The sequence below is a fragment of the Gobio gobio genome, assembly GCF_949357685.1.
Source record: "Gobio gobio genome assembly, chromosome: 24".
NCBI classification, from domain to species: Eukaryota; Metazoa; Chordata; class Actinopteri; order Cypriniformes; family Gobionidae; genus Gobio; species Gobio gobio.
Window position 1 is genome coordinate 43,165,740 of NC_137120.1, and position 18,970 is coordinate 43,184,709.

The 18,970-nt window shown below is 35.8% G+C and overlaps 1 protein-coding gene across 1 annotated transcript in view; it reads left to right on the forward strand.

Annotated features, from left to right (window-relative positions):
* Positions 1-18,970, forward strand: part of cacna2d2b (calcium channel, voltage-dependent, alpha 2/delta subunit 2b) — a 64,433-nt gene that overhangs the window by 18,746 nt on the left and 26,717 nt on the right. Inside the window, exons 3-11 of the mRNA XM_079807457.1 lie at positions 725-841; positions 918-977; positions 1,512-1,556; positions 1,882-2,005; positions 3,436-3,567; positions 3,649-3,706; positions 4,337-4,387; positions 4,468-4,567; positions 5,335-5,496. Of these exons, the coding sequence (XP_079663583.1) occupies positions 725-841; positions 918-977; positions 1,512-1,556; positions 1,882-2,005; positions 3,436-3,567; positions 3,649-3,706; positions 4,337-4,387; positions 4,468-4,567; positions 5,335-5,496 (849 nt within the window). The remainder of the gene's footprint in view (positions 1-724; positions 842-917; positions 978-1,511; positions 1,557-1,881; positions 2,006-3,435; positions 3,568-3,648; positions 3,707-4,336; positions 4,388-4,467; positions 4,568-5,334; positions 5,497-18,970) is intronic.

Here is an 18,970-nt window from a genome sequence, read left to right on the forward strand (position 1 = left end):
TCCGGCTGGCCTGGGAACGCCTCGGTGTCCCCCCGGAAGAGCTGGAGGAAGTGTCTAGGGAGAGGGAAGTCTGGGCATCTCTGCTTAGACTGCTGCCCCCACGACCCGGCCCTGGATAAAGCGGAAGAAGATGGATGGATGGATGGATTACCTGAATACTGTTAGATTTACCTGAAAAACATAAAGCACTGTTTATTTCAATTGTTTGTGTCTTCTATTGTATTTATCTATGCTTGTAACTTGTTTATTATTTTCTATGCAGATTCACTCCCCTAATAAAATCATCTGGCAAAATTTTTATACCGCAACATATATTGCAGAAATACAAAATATCGCACTGTAAGCTTTTTCCAATATCATGCAGCCCTAATTTAAATAGTTTGGTTCATTGTTTGTTGTAAGCTAGTCCTGTAGCACGATATCACCGTTCCTCTGAAACCCTCCACCTCCCCCAGCTCCACCTGGCCAGATCTTCTACTGGATTTATCGACACTATATTGTATATGCAGCAGCAGCCTATCTTACATCCTTACAGCAGCATGTCCGTGAATATATTAGCAGTAACAAGTCCACATTTGATAAGAATCAGCAATAATCAGCAGCAGCGTAGCAGATCTAATTTGCCAAGACCCAATATATTAACATTGCCATATTCAATAACATGCTAAAACTATTCAGAGAGTTTTCAGGATTGAAATATATGTGGATGTTAATGTTGTTTCAGATCTACAGTGAGAAGAGAAGACAGTTCAGTCTGGTCAGAATTAACCCTCGAGTCCTTGTAGAAAAAGTGGCGACTGATATTGAGAGACTGCTGTCCAAGAAACGCAAAGCGCTTGAGGTAAGAACACACACAATCTCACACACACTCTTCCTCAGGGTTTCCCGTGACGGTTGTCGTCTGTGTTTTCCATCAGAAACTGGCGAGTGAAGCGGAGCGTCTTCAGAAAGATCATCGCTGGCAGGACGGGATCAAGGTCAGATGGTTTTAACGGCACCAGTAGTTTTTACGCTCCCTTATGTGCATTTCACAATCATTTTGTACTTTTTCCAGACTTTTCACGCAGTTTTACATTTCACTTTTAACATTGCTTTTGCATGTGTGATTCGATGTTGTTTCAACTGATTCATTAAAACGAATCACACAAATAGAACGATTCATTCTCTCTTTTTTCCATCTGTGTGAGTCGATGCGCCTCTTCCTCTCATATTCACATCTGTGTATCTCTGATCCAGATACAGCTTTACACACACTCGCTGTGAGTCATGATTTGTGTGAGTCTGTAGCTGGAGGGTCTGTTTAAGCCCAATAGGTTGTGACGTCTCGTTTTTCTGACTGATTTGATTCATTAGAGATGTTTAGCTCGACTGACAACACATGCTCATATGAGTGAATTGTGCTTAAATGAGTGTTTGTCATGTGGAGGACATCTATATTTGATTTTTCCAATACTCAAACCGATTTTAAACAGCAGGTTTTTTTGTATTTTTGTTCTGTGTGTTTATTTCAGGAGGAAAATATTGAATATTATAACTCTAAAGCAGAGATGGACTATGTGAGTACTGAGTACATCTCTATCTATCGCCGATGTGAAAAACTTGTCAGAGATTTTAATATGTAGATTTACATGCTTTAGAAAGTGGGCCTGTATGAAACACTTTGAACTATTGTAGAAAAAGCGTATGTGAAATATTCATGCATTCATACACAATTTCCTTTTAGAAGCTAGTTGCTCAAACTTCTAACTTCGAAACTACTATTTTGCATATTCATTTATCACCATATGACTATGATTTTGACGATCAAACTCGAGCTGAAACGACGGCCTCATTTGTAACGTGTGTGTGTGTGTGTTTGACGATATGGTTTATTCTCATCAGGATGGTGAGGACATCGATTCTCAGATGTCACTGAAACTGGAGTTCGTGTACGACCCGATCTTTAAGAACCATGTGAATTTCTCACACACTGCCGTCCAGATCCCCACAGACATCTACAAAGGCGGTGAGGAACTGATGCTATGAGATCTCGAAGAGCCAATAGCCAGTGTTGGGACAAACGCATTACAACTAACGGGAGTTACGTCATCAGATTACTTTTTTCAAGTAACTAGAAAAGTTATGCATTCCACAGATTAGCACATTATGCTATTGTGAAATCACAAAGGCTGCAATTCCATTGAGTAAATGAATGCGCTGCGGGTTTCAGAGTGAAGCGTGGCACTTTAATGATGTACATGCGTGCAGGTTATATGTTTCTTCTAGCGTCTCAGAGCGGCTCTGTTCACAGTAAACGCTGCTCCACACAAACTCTGTGTTGTGTCTTTGAAAAACTGACACACTTTGTGTTTCATAGTGAAGTGTTGCATCATCTACATGAGTGGAGCATCTCTAACTGCCTTTCCTGTGAGTCTGGGCTGCTAATAAAGTTCATCTGGGAATGCAACGGGATCTATAACATAAATCATTTAAAAGCCTACGCAAAAACAGGAGAATACATCCGTATGTATATACTAAATATGCAAGTTGCTCATTGCGATTTCAAAATAAAAGTTTAAACCCTCTCTCTGAGTTTTGTCCACATGTTCTTGCTCAAGAAATTAGTGGCATTTCTCTCTGGCCAAATATTAAAGATTAAGTGGACATTTGAAATGTTTGGCCAATATTAAAGAAGGGTTAGATCATGCTGTAAAGTGAAACCACATCAGTCTCCAGGACGCTGGCACCCTCTGCAGGCCGGGTTTATATATCACATGATGTGTTTTAAAGGGTTAGTTCACCCAAAAATGAAAATTCTGTCATTAATTACTTACCCTCATGTGGTTGGACACCCGTCAGACCTCCGTTCATCTTCGGAACACAAATGAAGATATTTTAGTGTAAATCTGTTTTGAAATCGTCATCTCTATATAAGTCGTTATTTAGGGGTTTTTTTGCGCACAAAAACTATTATCGCCGATTCATAAAGTTATTGTAGAACCACTGTAGTGAGATGGACTTTGTAACGACGTCTTTAGTGTCTTTTAAGGGTCTTGAGAGTGAACCGTGCATTGAGCCAATGGAGGCCTTTCAGAGCATCAGATTTACACTAAAATATCTTCATTTGTGTCTGAAGATGAACGGAGGTCTGACGGGTGTCCAACCACATGAGGCTCAGTCATTAATGACACAATTTTCATTTTTGGGTGAACTAACCCTTTAACAGTGCTGTGATTGTATGCTTGTACAATTTATACTTTATTTTAACCAATTATTATTGCTTTATTGTTATTATACATGTGTTTAAGTAATTTTAAAGGCTTTATTACCTTTATTAAAAAAAAAAAGATCAAATTAATCGTCAAAATAATCTCGATTACCAAAATAATGGCTAGTGACAGGCGTAGTTGTGATGTGTGTGTGTGTGTGTGTGTGTGTGTGTGTGTGTGTCCGTAGCTCCAGTGATTCTGAACGAGCTGAACTGGACTCAGGCGTTAGAGCGAGTCTTCATGGAGAACAGCAGAGACGACCCGTCCTTACTCTGGCAAGCGTTTGGGAGTGCCACGGGGGTCACCAGATATTACCCAGGTCACTTTTCTGATCTCAGGATGTTTTGCATAAATGTATTATTACCCAAATAAGCTCTTTTTCTAACATTTCACATTTTAGCTGCTCCCTGGAGAGCGCCGGATAAGATTGACCTTTACGACGTGCGACGGAGACCCTGGTAAACCCTTTCTGTGTCTTCAGAGTGTTTGAACGCAGGAATCAGACGATAGGTTGCCTTGTGCTTAATTGTATTGAATGTGCACTTGTAGTGTACTTCAAATCTTAAAAGTAGCCTATATTTGAAAATCTACTTGCAAATCATGTAATATTGATGAAATAAAGATAGTACTCTCTCAAAGAGAGTACACTTTTATGACACAAGTACACTTTTACAAAGTATATATAATGAATAATATACAGTTTGCAATTAAAGTATAAGCTATTAATTATGTAACAAGCACTCAATCACTGACCCTTTGCTAAGCTCCTCCCCCAAAACTTTGCCATATTGTGATGTTTTGAATGAAAAGCTTGATTTTCATGTCAAATGTGCTCCTAAAATAGTAAATGTTGTAGATTTTATTCATATCTGCTGCTGTTTTCACAGAAATAATTCAATTATGCTTTTAACATGATGATAATATTCATTTGGAGACATCAAATCATGTCAAACTCACCTAAATGTTTTATTATACATAATCATCTATAGAAATCTACAGAAACCTTTAGTTTGGCTGGCTTTGACTGGTCAGTTTGTGAACGTGGCCTAGGGAATTTTGATTTTGAAACTTGTCCCTGTTTTGCTCAGGTACATTCAGGGAGCGTCCTCACCGAAAGACATGGTCATCCTCGTAGACGTGTGAGTGTGTGTGTGTGTGTGTGTGTTCTCCGCTGTGCGTCTGCGCTGTTTGGTGAACATTGACGTGTTTTCCGTCACAGGAGCGGCAGCGTCAGCGGACTCACTCTCAAACTGATCAAAGCTTCGGTCACAGAGATGCTCGACACACTCTCCGACGACGATTACGTCAATGTGGCTCGGGTCAGTGCCATATTTAACATGCCAGGATGTGTTTTGGATTGTGAAAGAAGCGTTTTGATTTGATTTGAGCCTAATTTGATTTTCATAGACTATATCTGGCTGAGTGGCCCATAGAAATATCCCTGCTGATATAACAGCTGAACCAGCTAAAAGACCATCTTAAACCAGCTAAAACCAGCTAAAAGACCATCTTAAACCAGCTAAAACCAGCTAAAAGGCCTAGCCTAGGCTGGTTTTTCGGACACATACACATCAAAATTAAACACTGTATACACAACTTATACCCTAACTTCACAAAAAATATATTGTTTAACAGAAAAGTTGCATTATCCATTGAGAAACCTGACACTTGTTAATCGACTGATAAATGCTGTTATGCAAGGCTATACATTAGTTATGTGTGTGTTTTTAAACCTGTGCATTGAGCTGTATTTCCTCTCTCTCTCTCTCTCCTCTCTCTCCTCTCTCTCCTCTCTCTCTCTCTCTCTCTCTCTCTCTCTCTCTCTCTCTCTCTCTCTCTCTCTCTCTCCTCTCTCTCTCTCCTCTCTCTCCTCTCTCTCCTCTCTCTCTCTCTCTCTCTCTCTCTCTCTTCCTCTCTCTCCTCTCTCTCTCTCTCTCTCTCTCTCTCTCTCTCTCCTCTCTCTCTCTCTCTCTCCTCTCTCCTCTCTCTCTCCTCTCTCTCCTCTCTCTCCTCTCTCTCCTCTCTCTCTCTCTCTCTCTCTCTCTCTCTCTCTCTCTCTCTCTCTCTCTCTCTCTCTCTCTCTCAGTTCAACGAGAAGGCCGAGGCAGTGGTGCCCTGCTTTAGGCACCTGGTTCAGGCCAATGTACGCAATAAAAAGATCTTTAAAGAAGCCGTGCAGCAGATGCAGGCCAAAGGAACCACAGATTACAAATCCGGCTTTCACTTCGCCTTCAACCAGCTGCTCAACGTGAGTCTGAACACAATTAAAGTTCATTTGTGGCGTAAGATAAACTTTAAAGTACTCACTGTTTCAGTGGCACGGCCAAAACACGTGAACAATATGAGCGTTATCACTTACTCAGGTTTGTTACATTTATTTCACAATGTCATTGATATAACTCAACACCATAAATCCTAAAACGACTGTAAAAAAGAATGAATTACACCTTTTGACGTCCTGGGTCAGTTCTGACCCGGTGGAATTTAATTTAGTAATGAATAACTCCACAAATGCTAAATTTAAAGGGATAGTTCACCCAAAACTGAAAATTAGCCCATGATTTACTCTCCCTCGAGTCATCCCAGGTGTGTGTGACACTCTTCTGTCAGATGAAGAGTTCTCATTCTTCTCCGGAACATTCTCATTCACCGTTCCCGGCTGGTGGAACGATCTTCCCATCGCCATCCGAAACGCAGAATCACTGACAACATTCAAAAGACAACTAAAAACTAAAAAAAAATCTTTCTTTTCCTCTTTCTTCCTCTTTCCCTCCCTACTCTAGCCTGTGCTACACTGAGTAATGTACACAAACTTACTATTTCAGGCACTTTTTGCATTTCTTCGACTCTTCATGACGGGTCACTTCCTGTACTCCTCAGTTGTAAGTCGCTTTGGATAAAAGCGTCTGCTAAATGCATAAATGTATGTATGTAAATGTAGATGAACACAATCAGAGTTATATTAATCAATGTCCTGGCTCTTCCAAGCTTTATAATGGCAGTAAATGGCAGCACAAAATCTGAAGCCCACAAGTGTTTTGAACTGCGAGAGGCGTTACACTTTCTGAGTAAGTTGAATATGGAAGGTGGTCTGGCGGAAGCTAGATATTTTACTGTTACGGTTTGTGTCTCGTGTTTTCTTCTCCTTGTAATGACGTCATGACTCTGTTTTTTTTCTCTGTGTCTGAGCTCCTTATTAGCTCCGCACCTGTGTGTCATTATACACCTGCACCTCGTTGGAGTCGTTTTGGATCCACTATAATAAAGGCACTGAAGCGGAGCATGGCAGGAGAGAAGAGAACCAGCAAACAAGCTTTTCATTTTCTTTTGATTTAGTTAAATTACTTTGCTGTTCGTCTTGTTAATATTTGTTACCTTCATATTATCTGAAGTGAAGTATATTTCTGTGTCTGTGATACGTGTTTCTTGAGTTTCTATATGTTCGTGAGTATAATAAATGTTATTTTGTAATGTAAATGTTTTGTTATTTATATAGTTTTTAGTATGGATGTTTTTCTTACACAAATGCATCGCTTCACTTCAGAAGGCCTTTATTAACCCCTGGAGCCGTGTGGAGGAGTTATATGATGGATAGATGCACTTTTATGATGATAGATGCACTTTTATGATGGATAGATGCACTTTTATGATGGATAGATGCACTTTTATGATGGATAAATGCACTTTTATGATGGATAGATGCACTTTTATGATGGATAGATGCACTTTTATGATGGATAGATGCACTTTTATGATGGACAGATGCACTATTATGATGGATAGATGCACTTTTATGATAGATAGATGCACTTTTATGATGGACAGATGCACTATTATGATAGATAGATGCACTTTTATGATAGATAGATGCACTTTTATGATGGATAGATGCACTTTTATGATGGATAAATGCACTTTTATGATGGATAAATGCACTTTTATGATGGATGGATGCACTTTTATGATGGATAAATGCACTTTTATGATGGATGGATGCACTTTTATGATGGATGGATGCACTAATATGATGGATAAATGCACTTTTATGATGGATAAATGCACTTTTATGATGGATAAATGCACTTTTATGATGATAGATGCACTTTTATGATGGATGGATGCACTTTTATGATGGATAAATGCACTTTTATGATGGATAGATGCACTTTTATGATGGATGGATGCACTTTTATGATGGATAGATGCACTTTTATGATGGATAAATGCACTTTTATGATGGATAAATGCACTTTTATGATGGATAAATGCACTTTTATGATGGATGGATGCACTTTTATGATGGATGGATGCACTTTTATGATGGATAGATGCACTATTATGATGGATAAATGCACTTTTATGATGGATAAATGCACTTTTATGATGGATAAATGCACTTTTATGATGATAAATGCACTTTTATGATGGATGGATGCACTTTTATGATGGATAAATGCACTTTTATGATGGATAGATGCACTTTTATGATGGATAGATGCACTTTTATGATGGATAGATGCACTTTTATGATGGACAGATGCAGTTTTATGATGGACAGATGCACTTTTATGATGGATGGATGCACTTTTATGATGGACAGATGCAGTTTTATGATGGATAAATGCACTTTTATGATGGATGGATGCACTTTTATGATGGATAGATGCAGTTTTATGATGGATAGATGCACTTTTATGATGGATAGATGCACTTTTATGATGGATAGATGCACTTTTATGATGGACAGATGCACTATTATGATGGATAGATGCACTTTTATGATGGATAGATGCACTTTTATGATGGACAGATGCAGTTTTATGATGGACAGATGCACTTTTATGATGTATGGATGCACTTTTATGATGGATGGATGCACTTTTATGATGGATAGATGCACTTTTATGATGGATAGATGCACTTTTATGATGGACAGATGCACTTTTATGATGGATAAATGCACTTTTATGATGGATGGATGCACTTTTATGATGGATGGATGCACTTTTATGATGGATAGATGCACTATTATGATGGATAAATGCACTTTTATGATGGATAAATGCACTTTTATGATGGCTAAATGCACTTTTATGATGATAGATGCACTTTTATGATGGATAGATGCACTTTTATGATGGATAGATGCACTTTTATGATGGATAGATGCACTTTTATGATGGATAGATGCACTTTTATGATAGATAGATGCACTTTTATGATGGACAGATGCACTATTATGATAGATAGATGCACTTTTATGATAGATAGATGCACTTTTATGATGGATAGATGCACTTTTATGATGGATAAATGCACTTTTATGATGGATAAATGCACTTTTATGATGGATGGATGCACTTTTATGATGGATAAATGCACTTTTATGATGGATGGATGCACTTTTATGATGGATGGATGCACTAATATGATGGATAAATGCACTTTTATGATGGATAAATGCACTTTTATGATGGATAAATGCACTTTTATGATGATAGATGCACTTTTATGATGGATGGATGCACTTTTATGATGGATAAATGCACTTTTATGATGGATAGAGGCACTTTTATGATGGATGGATGCACTTTTATGATGGATAGATGCACTTTTATGATGGATAAATGCACTTTTATGATGGATAAATGCACTTTTATGATGGATAAATGCACTTTTATGATGGATAAATGCACTTTTATGATGGATGGATGCACTTTTATGATGGATGGATGCACTTTTATGATGGATAGATGCACTATTATGATGGATAAATGCACTTTTATGATGGATAAATGCACTTTTATGATGGATAAATGCACTTTTATTATGATAGATGCACTTTTATGATGGATGGATGCACTTTTATGATGGATAAATGCACTTTTATGATGGATAGATGCACTTTTATGATGGATAGATGCACTTTTATGATGGATAGATGCACTTTTATGATGGATAGATGCACTTTTATGATGGACAGATGCAGTTTTATGATGGACAGATGCACTTTTATGATGGATGGATGCACTTTTATGATGGACAGATGCAGTTTTATGATGGATAAATGCACTTTTATGATGGATGGATGCACTTTTATGATGGATAGATGCAGTTTTATGATGGATAGATGCACTTTTATGATGGATAGATGCACTTTTATGATGGATAGATGCACTTTTATGATGGACAGATGCACTATTATGATGGATAGATGCACTTTTATGATGGATAGATGCACTTTTATGATGGACAGATGCAGTTTTATGATGGACAGATGCACTTTTATGATGTATGGATGCACTTTTATGATGGATAGATGCACTTTTATGATGGATAGATGCACTTTTATGATGGATAGATGCACTTTTATGATGGACAGATGCACTTTTATGATGGATAAATGCACTTTTATGATGGATGGATGCACTTTTATGATGGATGGATGCACTTTTATGATGGATAGATGCACTATTATGATGGATAAATGCACTTTTATGATGGATAAATGCACTTTTATGATGGATAAATGCACTTTTATGATGATAGATGCACTTTTATGATGGATAGATGCACTTTTATGATGGATAGATGCACTTTTATGATGGACAGATGCAGTTTTATGATGGACAGATGCACTTTTATGATGTATGGATGCACTTTTATGATGGATAGATGCACTTTTATGATGGATAGATGCACTTTTGATGGATAAATGCACTTTTATGATGGATGGATGCACTTTTATGATGGATGGATGCACTTTTATGATGGATAGATGCACTATTATGATGGATAAATGCACTTTTATGATGGATAAATGCACTTTTATGATGGATAAATGCACTTTTATGATGATAGATGCACTTTTATGATGGATAGATGCACTTTTATGATGGATAGATGCACTTTTATGATGGACAGATGCACTTTTATGATGGATAGATGCACTTTTATGATAGATAGATGCACTTTTATGATGGACAGATGCACTTTTATGATAGATAGATGCACTTTTATGATGGATAGATGCACTTTTATGATGGATAAATGCACTTTTATGATGGATGGATGCACTTTTATGATGGATAAATGCACTTTTATGATGGATGGATGCACTTTTATGATGGATGGATGCACTTTTATGATGGATGGATGCACTTTTATGATGGATAGATGCAGTTTTATGATGATAGATGCACTTTTATGATGGATAGATGCACTTTTATGATGGACAGATGCACTATTATGATGGATAGATGCACTTTTATGATGGATAGATGCACTTTTATGATGGATAGATGCACTTTTATGATGGACAGATGCAGTTTTATGATGGATAGATGCACTTTTATGATGTATGGATGCACTTTTATGATGGATAGATGCACTTTTATGATGGATAGATGCACTTTTATGATGGATAGATGCACTTATGATGGACAGATGCAGTTTTATGATGGACAGATGCACTTTTATGATGGACAGATGCACTTTTATGATGGATGGATGCACTTTTATGATGGATAAATGCACTTTTATGATGGATGGATGCACTTTTATGATGGATGGATGCACTTTTATGATGGATAGATGCACTATTATGATGGATAAATGCACTTTTATGATGGATAAATGCACTTTTATGATGGATAAATGCACTTTTATGATGATAGATGCACTTTTATGATGGATGGATGCACTTTTATGATGGATAAATGCACTTTTATGATGGATAAATGCACTTTTATGATGGATAGATGCACTTTTATGATGGATAGATGCACTTTTATGATGGATAGATGCACTTTTATGATGGACAGATGCACTTTTATGATGGATAGATGCACTTTTATGATGGATAGATGCACTTTTATGATAGATAGATGCACTTTTATGATGGACAGATGCACTTTTATGATAGATAGATGCACTTTTATGATAGATAGATGCACTTTTATGATGGATAGATGCACTTTTATGATGGATAAATGCACTTTTATGATGGATAAATGCACTTTTATGATGGATGGATGCACTTTTATGATGGATAAATGCACTTTTATGATGGATGGATGCACTTTTATGATGGATGGATGCACTTTTATGATGGATGGATGCACTATTATGATGGATAAATGCACTTTTATGATGGATAAATGCACTTTTATGATGGATAAATGCACTTTTATGATGATAGATGCACTTTTATGATGGATGGATGCACTTTTATGATGGATAAATGCACTTTTATGATGCACTTTTATGATGGATGGATGCACTTTTATGATGGATGGATGCACTTTTATGATGGATAAATGCACTTTTATGATGGATGGATGCACTTTTATGATGGATAAATGCACTTTTATGATGGATGGATGCACTTTTATGATGGATAAATGCACTTTTATGATGGATAGATGCACTTTTATGATGGATGGATGCACTTTTATGATGGATAGATGCAGTTTTATGATGGATAGATGCACTTTTATGATGGATAGATGCACTTTTATGATGGACAGATGCACTATTATGATGGATAGATGCACTTTTATGATGGATAGATGCACTTTTATGATGGATAGATGCACTTTTATGATGGACAGATGCACTTTTATGATGTATGGATGCACTTTTATGAGGTATGGATGCACTTTTATGATGGATAGATGCACTTTTATGATGGATAAATGCACTTTTATGATGATAGATGCACTTTTATGATGGATAAATGCACTTTTATGATGGATAAATGCACTTTTATGATGATAGATGCACTTTTATGATGGATAGATGCACTTTTATGATGGATAGATGCACTTTTATGATGGACAGATGCAGTTTTATGATGGACAGATGCACTTTTATGATGTATGGATGCACTTTTATGATGGATAGATGCACTTTTATGATGGATAGATGCACTTTTATGATGGACAGATGCACTTTTATGATGGATAAATGCACTTTTATGATGGATGGATGCACTTTTATGATGGATGGATGCACTTTTATGATGGATAGATGCACTATTATGATGGATAAATGCACTTTTATGATGGATAAATGCACTTTTATGATGGATAAATGCACTTTTATGATGATAGATGCACTTTTATGATGGATAGATGCACTTTTATGATGGATAGATGCACTTTTATGATGGACAGATGCACTTTTATGATGGATAGATGCACTTTTATGATAGATAGATGCACTTTTATGATGGACAGATGCACTTTTATGATAGATAGATGCACTTTTATGATGGATAGATGCACTTTTATGATGGATAAATGCACTTTTATGATGGATGGATGCACTTTTATGATGGATAAATGCACTTTTATGATGGATGGATGCACTTTTATGATGGATGGATGCACTTTTATGATGGATGGATGCACTTTTATGATGGATAGATGCAGTTTTATGATGATAGATGCACTTTTATGATGGATAGATGCACTTTTATGATGGACAGATGCACTATTATGATGGATAGATGCACTTTTATGATGGATAGATGCACTTTTATGATGGATAGATGCACTTTTATTATGGACAGATGCAGTTTTATGATGGATAGATGCACTTTTATGATGTATGGATGCACTTTTATGATGGATAGATGCACTATTATGATGGATAAATGCACTTTTATGATGGATAAATGCACTTTTATGATGGATAAATGCACTTTTATGATGATAGATGCACTTTTATGATGGATAGATGCACTTTTATGATGGATAGATGCACTTTTATGATGGACAGATGCACTTTTATGATGGATAGATGCACTTTTATGATAGATAGATGCACTTTTATGATGGACAGATGCACTTTTATGATAGATAGATGCACTTTTATGATGGATAGATGCACTTTTATGATGGATAAATGCACTTTTATGATGGATGGATGCACTTTTATGATGGATAAATGCACTTTTATGATGGATGGATGCACTTTTATGATGGATGGATGCACTTTTATGATGGATGGATGCACTTTTATGATGGATAGATGCAGTTTTATGATGATAGATGCACTTTTATGATGGATAGATGCACTTTTATGATGGACAGATGCACTATTATGATGGATAGATGCACTTTTATGATGGATAGATGCACTTTTATGATGGATAGATGCACTTTTATGATGGACAGATGCAGTTTTATGATGGATAGATGCACTTTTATGATGTATGGATGCACTTTTATGATGGATAGATGCACTTTTATGATGGATAGATGCACTTTTATGATGGATAGATGCACTTATGATGGACAGATGCAGTTTTATGATGGACAGATGCACTTTTATGATGGATGGATGCACTTTTATGATGGATAGATGCACTATTATGATGGATAAATGCACTTTTATGATGGATAAATGCACTTTTATGATGGATAAATGCACTTTTATGATGATAGATGCACTTTTATGATGGATGGATGCACTTTTATGATGGATAAATGCACTTTTATGATGGATAAATGCACTTTTATGATGGATAGATGCACTTTTATGATGGATAGATGCACTTTTATGATGGATAGATGCACTTTTATGATGGACAGATGCAGTTTTTTGATGGACAGATGCAGTTTTATGATGGATAAATGCACTTTTATGATGGATGGATGCACTTTTATGATGGATAGATGCAGTTTTATGATGGATAGATGCACTTTTATGATGGATAGATGCACTTTTATGATGGATAGATGCACTTTTATGATGGACAGATGCACTATTATGATGGATAGATGCACTTTTATGATGGATAGATGCACTTTTATGATGGACAGATGCAGTTTTATGATGGACAGATGCACTTTTATGATGTATGGATGCACTTTTATGATGGATAGATGCACTTTTATGATGGATAGATGCACTTTTATGATGGATAGATGCACTTTTATGATGGACAGATGCACTTTTATGATGGATAAATGCACTTTTATGATGGATGGATGCACTTTTATGATGGATGGATGCACTTTTATGATGGATAGATGCACTATTATGATGGATAAATGCACTTTTATGATGGATAAATGCACTTTTATGATGGATAAATGCACTTTTATGATGATAGATGCACTTTTATGATGGATAGATGCACTTTTATGATGGATAGATGCACTTTTATGATGGACAGATGCAGTTTTATGATGGACAGATGCACTTTTATGATGGATAGATGCACTTTTATGATGGATAGATGCACTTTTATGATGGACAGATGCACTTTTGATGGATAAATGCACTTTTATGATGGATGGATGCACTTTTATGATGGATGGATGCACTTTTATGATGGATAGATGCACTATTATGATGGATAAATGCACTTTTATGATGGATAAATGCACTTTTATGATGGATAAATGCACTTTTATGATGATAGATGCACTTTTATGATGGATAGATGCACTTTTATGATGGATAGATGCACTTTTATGATGGACAGATGCACTTTTATGATGGATAGATGCACTTTTATGATAGATAGATGCACTTTTATGATGGACAGATGCACTTTTATGATAGATAGATGCACTTTTATGATGGATAGATGCACTTTTATGATGGATAAATGCACTTTTATGATGGATGGATGCACTTTTATGATGGATAAATGCACTTTTATGATGGATGGATGCACTTTTATGATGGATGGATGCACTTTTATGATGGATGGATGCACTTTTATGATGGATAGATGCAGTTTTATGATGATAGATGCACTTTTATGATGGATAGATGCACTTTTATGATGGACAGATGCACTATTATGATGGATAGATGCATTTTTATGATGGATAGATGCACTTTTATGATGGATAGATGCACTTTTATGATGGACAGATGCAGTTTTATGATGGATAGATGCACTTTTATGATGTATGGATGCACTTTTATGATGGATAGATGCACTTTTATGATGGATAGATGCACTTTTATGATGGATAGATGCACTTATGATGGACAGATGCAGTTTTATGATGGACAGATGCACTTTTATGATGGACAGATGCACTTTTATGATGGATGGATGCACTTTTATGATGGATAAATGCACTTTTATGATGGATGGATGCACTTTTATGATGGATGGATGCACTTTTATGATGGATAGATGCACTATTATGATGGATAAATGCACTTTTATGATGGATAAATGCACTTTTATGATGGATAAATGCACTTTTATGATGATAGATGCACTTTTATGATGGATGGATGCACTTTTATGATGGATAAATGCACTTTTATGATGGATAAATGCACTTTTATGATGGATAGATGCACTTTTATGATGGATAGATGCACTTTTATGATGGATAGATGCACTTTTATGATGGACAGATGCACTTTTATGATGGATAGATGCACTTTTATGATGGATAGATGCACTTTTATGATAGATAGATGCACTTTTATGATGGACAGATGCACTTTTATGATAGATAGATGCACTTTTATGATAGATAGATGCACTTTTATGATGGATAGATGCACTTTTATGATGGATAAATGCACTTTTATGATGGATAAATGCACTTTTATGATGGATGGATGCACTTTTATGATGGATAAATGCACTTTTATGATGGATGGATGCACTTTTATGATGGATGGATGCACTTTTATGATGGATGGATGCACTATTATGATGGATAAATGCACTTTTATGATGGATAAATGCACTTTTATGATGGATAAATGCACTTTTATGATGATAGATGCACTTTTATGATGGATGGATGCACTTTTATGATGGATAAATGCACTTTTATGATGCACTTTTATGATGGATGGATGCACTTTTATGATGGATGGATGCACTTTTATGATGGATAAATGCACTTTTATGATGGATGGATGCACTTTTATGATGGATAAATGCACTTTTATGATGGATGGATGCACTTTTATGATGGATAAATGCACTTTTATGATGGATAGATGCACTTTTATGATGGATGGATGCACTTTTATGATGGATAGATGCAGTTTTATGATGGATAGATGCACTTTTATGATGGATAGATGCACTTTTATGATGGACAGATGCACTATTATGATGGATAGATGCACTTTTATGATGGATAGATGCACTTTTATGATGGATAGATGCACTTTTATGATGGACAGATGCACTTTTATGATGTATGGATGCACTTTTATGATGTATGGATGCACTTTTATGATGGATAGATGCACTTTTATGATGGATAAATGCACTTTTATGATGATAGATGCACTTTTATGATGGATAAATGCACTTTTATGATGGATAAATGCACTTTTATGATGATAGATGCACTTTTATGATGGATAGATGCACTTTTATGATGGATAGATGCACTTTTATGATGGACAGATGCAGTTTTATGATGGACAGATGCACTTTTATGATGTATGGATGCACTTTTATGATGGATAGATGCACTTTTATGATGGATAGATGCACTTTTATGATGGACAGATGCACTTTTATGATGGATAAATGCACTTTTATGATGGATGGATGCACTTTTATGATGGATGGATGCACTTTTATGATGGATAGATGCACTATTATGATGGATAAATGCACTTTTATGATGGATAAATGCACTTTTATGATGGATAAATGCACTTTTATGATGATAGATGCACTTTTATGATGGATAGATGCACTTTTATGATGGATAGATGCACTTTTATGATGGACAGATGCACTTTTATGATGGATAGATGCACTTTTATGATAGATAGATGCACTTTTATGATGGACAGATGCACTTTTATGATAGATAGATGCACTTTTATGATGGATAGATGCACTTTTATGATGGATAAATGCACTTTTATGATGGATGGATGCACTTTTATGATGGATAAATGCACTTTTATGATGGATGGATGCACTTTTATGATGGATGGATGCACTTTTATGATGGATGGATGCACTTTTATGATGGATAGATGCAGTTTTATGATGATAGATGCACTTTTATGATGGATAGATGCACTTTTATGATGGACAGATGCACTATTATGATGGATAGATGCACTTTTATGATGGATAGATGCACTTTTATGATGGATAGATGCACTTTTATTATGGACAGATGCAGTTTTATGATGGATAGATGCACTTTTATGATGTATGGATGCACTTTTATGATGGATAGATGCACTATTATGATGGATAAATGCACTTTTATGATGGATAAATGCACTTTTATGATGGATAAATGCACTTTTATGATGATAGATGCACTTTTATGATGGATAGATGCACTTTTATGATGGATAGATGCACTTTTATGATGGACAGATGCACTTTTATGATGGATAGATGCACTTTTATGATAGATAGATGCACTTTTATGATGGACAGATGCACTTTTATGATAGATAGATGCACTTTTATGATGGATAGATGCACTTTTATGATGGATAAATGCACTTTTATGATGGATGGATGCACTTTTATGATGGATAAATGCACTTTTATGATGGATGGATGCACTTTTATGATGGATGGATGCACTTTTATGATGGATGGATGCACTTTTATGATGGATAGATGCAGTTTTATGATGATAGATGCACTTTTATGATGGATAGATGCACTTTTATGATGGACAGATGCACTATTATGATGGATAGATGCACTTTTATGATGGATAGATGCACTTTTATGATGGATAGATGCACTTTTATGATGGACAGATGCAGTTTTATGATGGATAGATGCACTTTTATGATGTATGGATGCACTTTTATGATGGATAGATGCACTTTTATGATGGATAGATGCACTTTTATGATGGATAGATGCACTTATGATGGACAGATGCAGTTTTATGATGGACAGATGCACTTTTATGATGGACAGATGCACTTTTATGATGGATGGATGCACTTTTATGATGGATAAATGCACTTTTATGATGGATGGATGCACTTTTATGATGGATGGATGCACTTTTATGATGGATAGATGCACTATTATGATGGATAAATGCACTTTTATGATGGATAAATGCACTTTTATGATGGATAAATGCACTTTTATGATGATAGATGCACTTTTATGATGGATGGATGCACTTTTATGATGGATAAATGCACTTTTATGATGGATAAATGCACTTTTATGATGGATAGATGCACTTTTATGATGGATAGATGCACTTTTATGATGGATAGATGCACTTTTATGATGGACAGATGCACTTTTATGATGGATAGATGCACTTTTATGATGGATAGATGCACTTTTATGATAGATAGATGCACTTTTATGATGGACAGATGCACTTTTATGATAGATAGATGCACTTTTATGATAGATAGATGCACTTTTATGATGGATAGATGCACTTTTATGATGGATAAATGCACTTTTATGATGGATAAATGCACTTTTATGATGGATGGATGCACTTTTATGATGGATAAATGCACTTTTATGATGGATGGATGCACTTTTATGATGGATGGATGCACTTTTATGATGGATGGATGCACTATTATGATGGATAAATGCACTTTTATGATGGATAAATGCACTTTTATGATGGATAAATGCACTTTTATGATGATAGATGCACTTTTATGATGGATGGATGCACTTTTATGATGGATAAATGCACTTTTATGATGCACTTTTATGATGGATGGATGCACTTTTATGA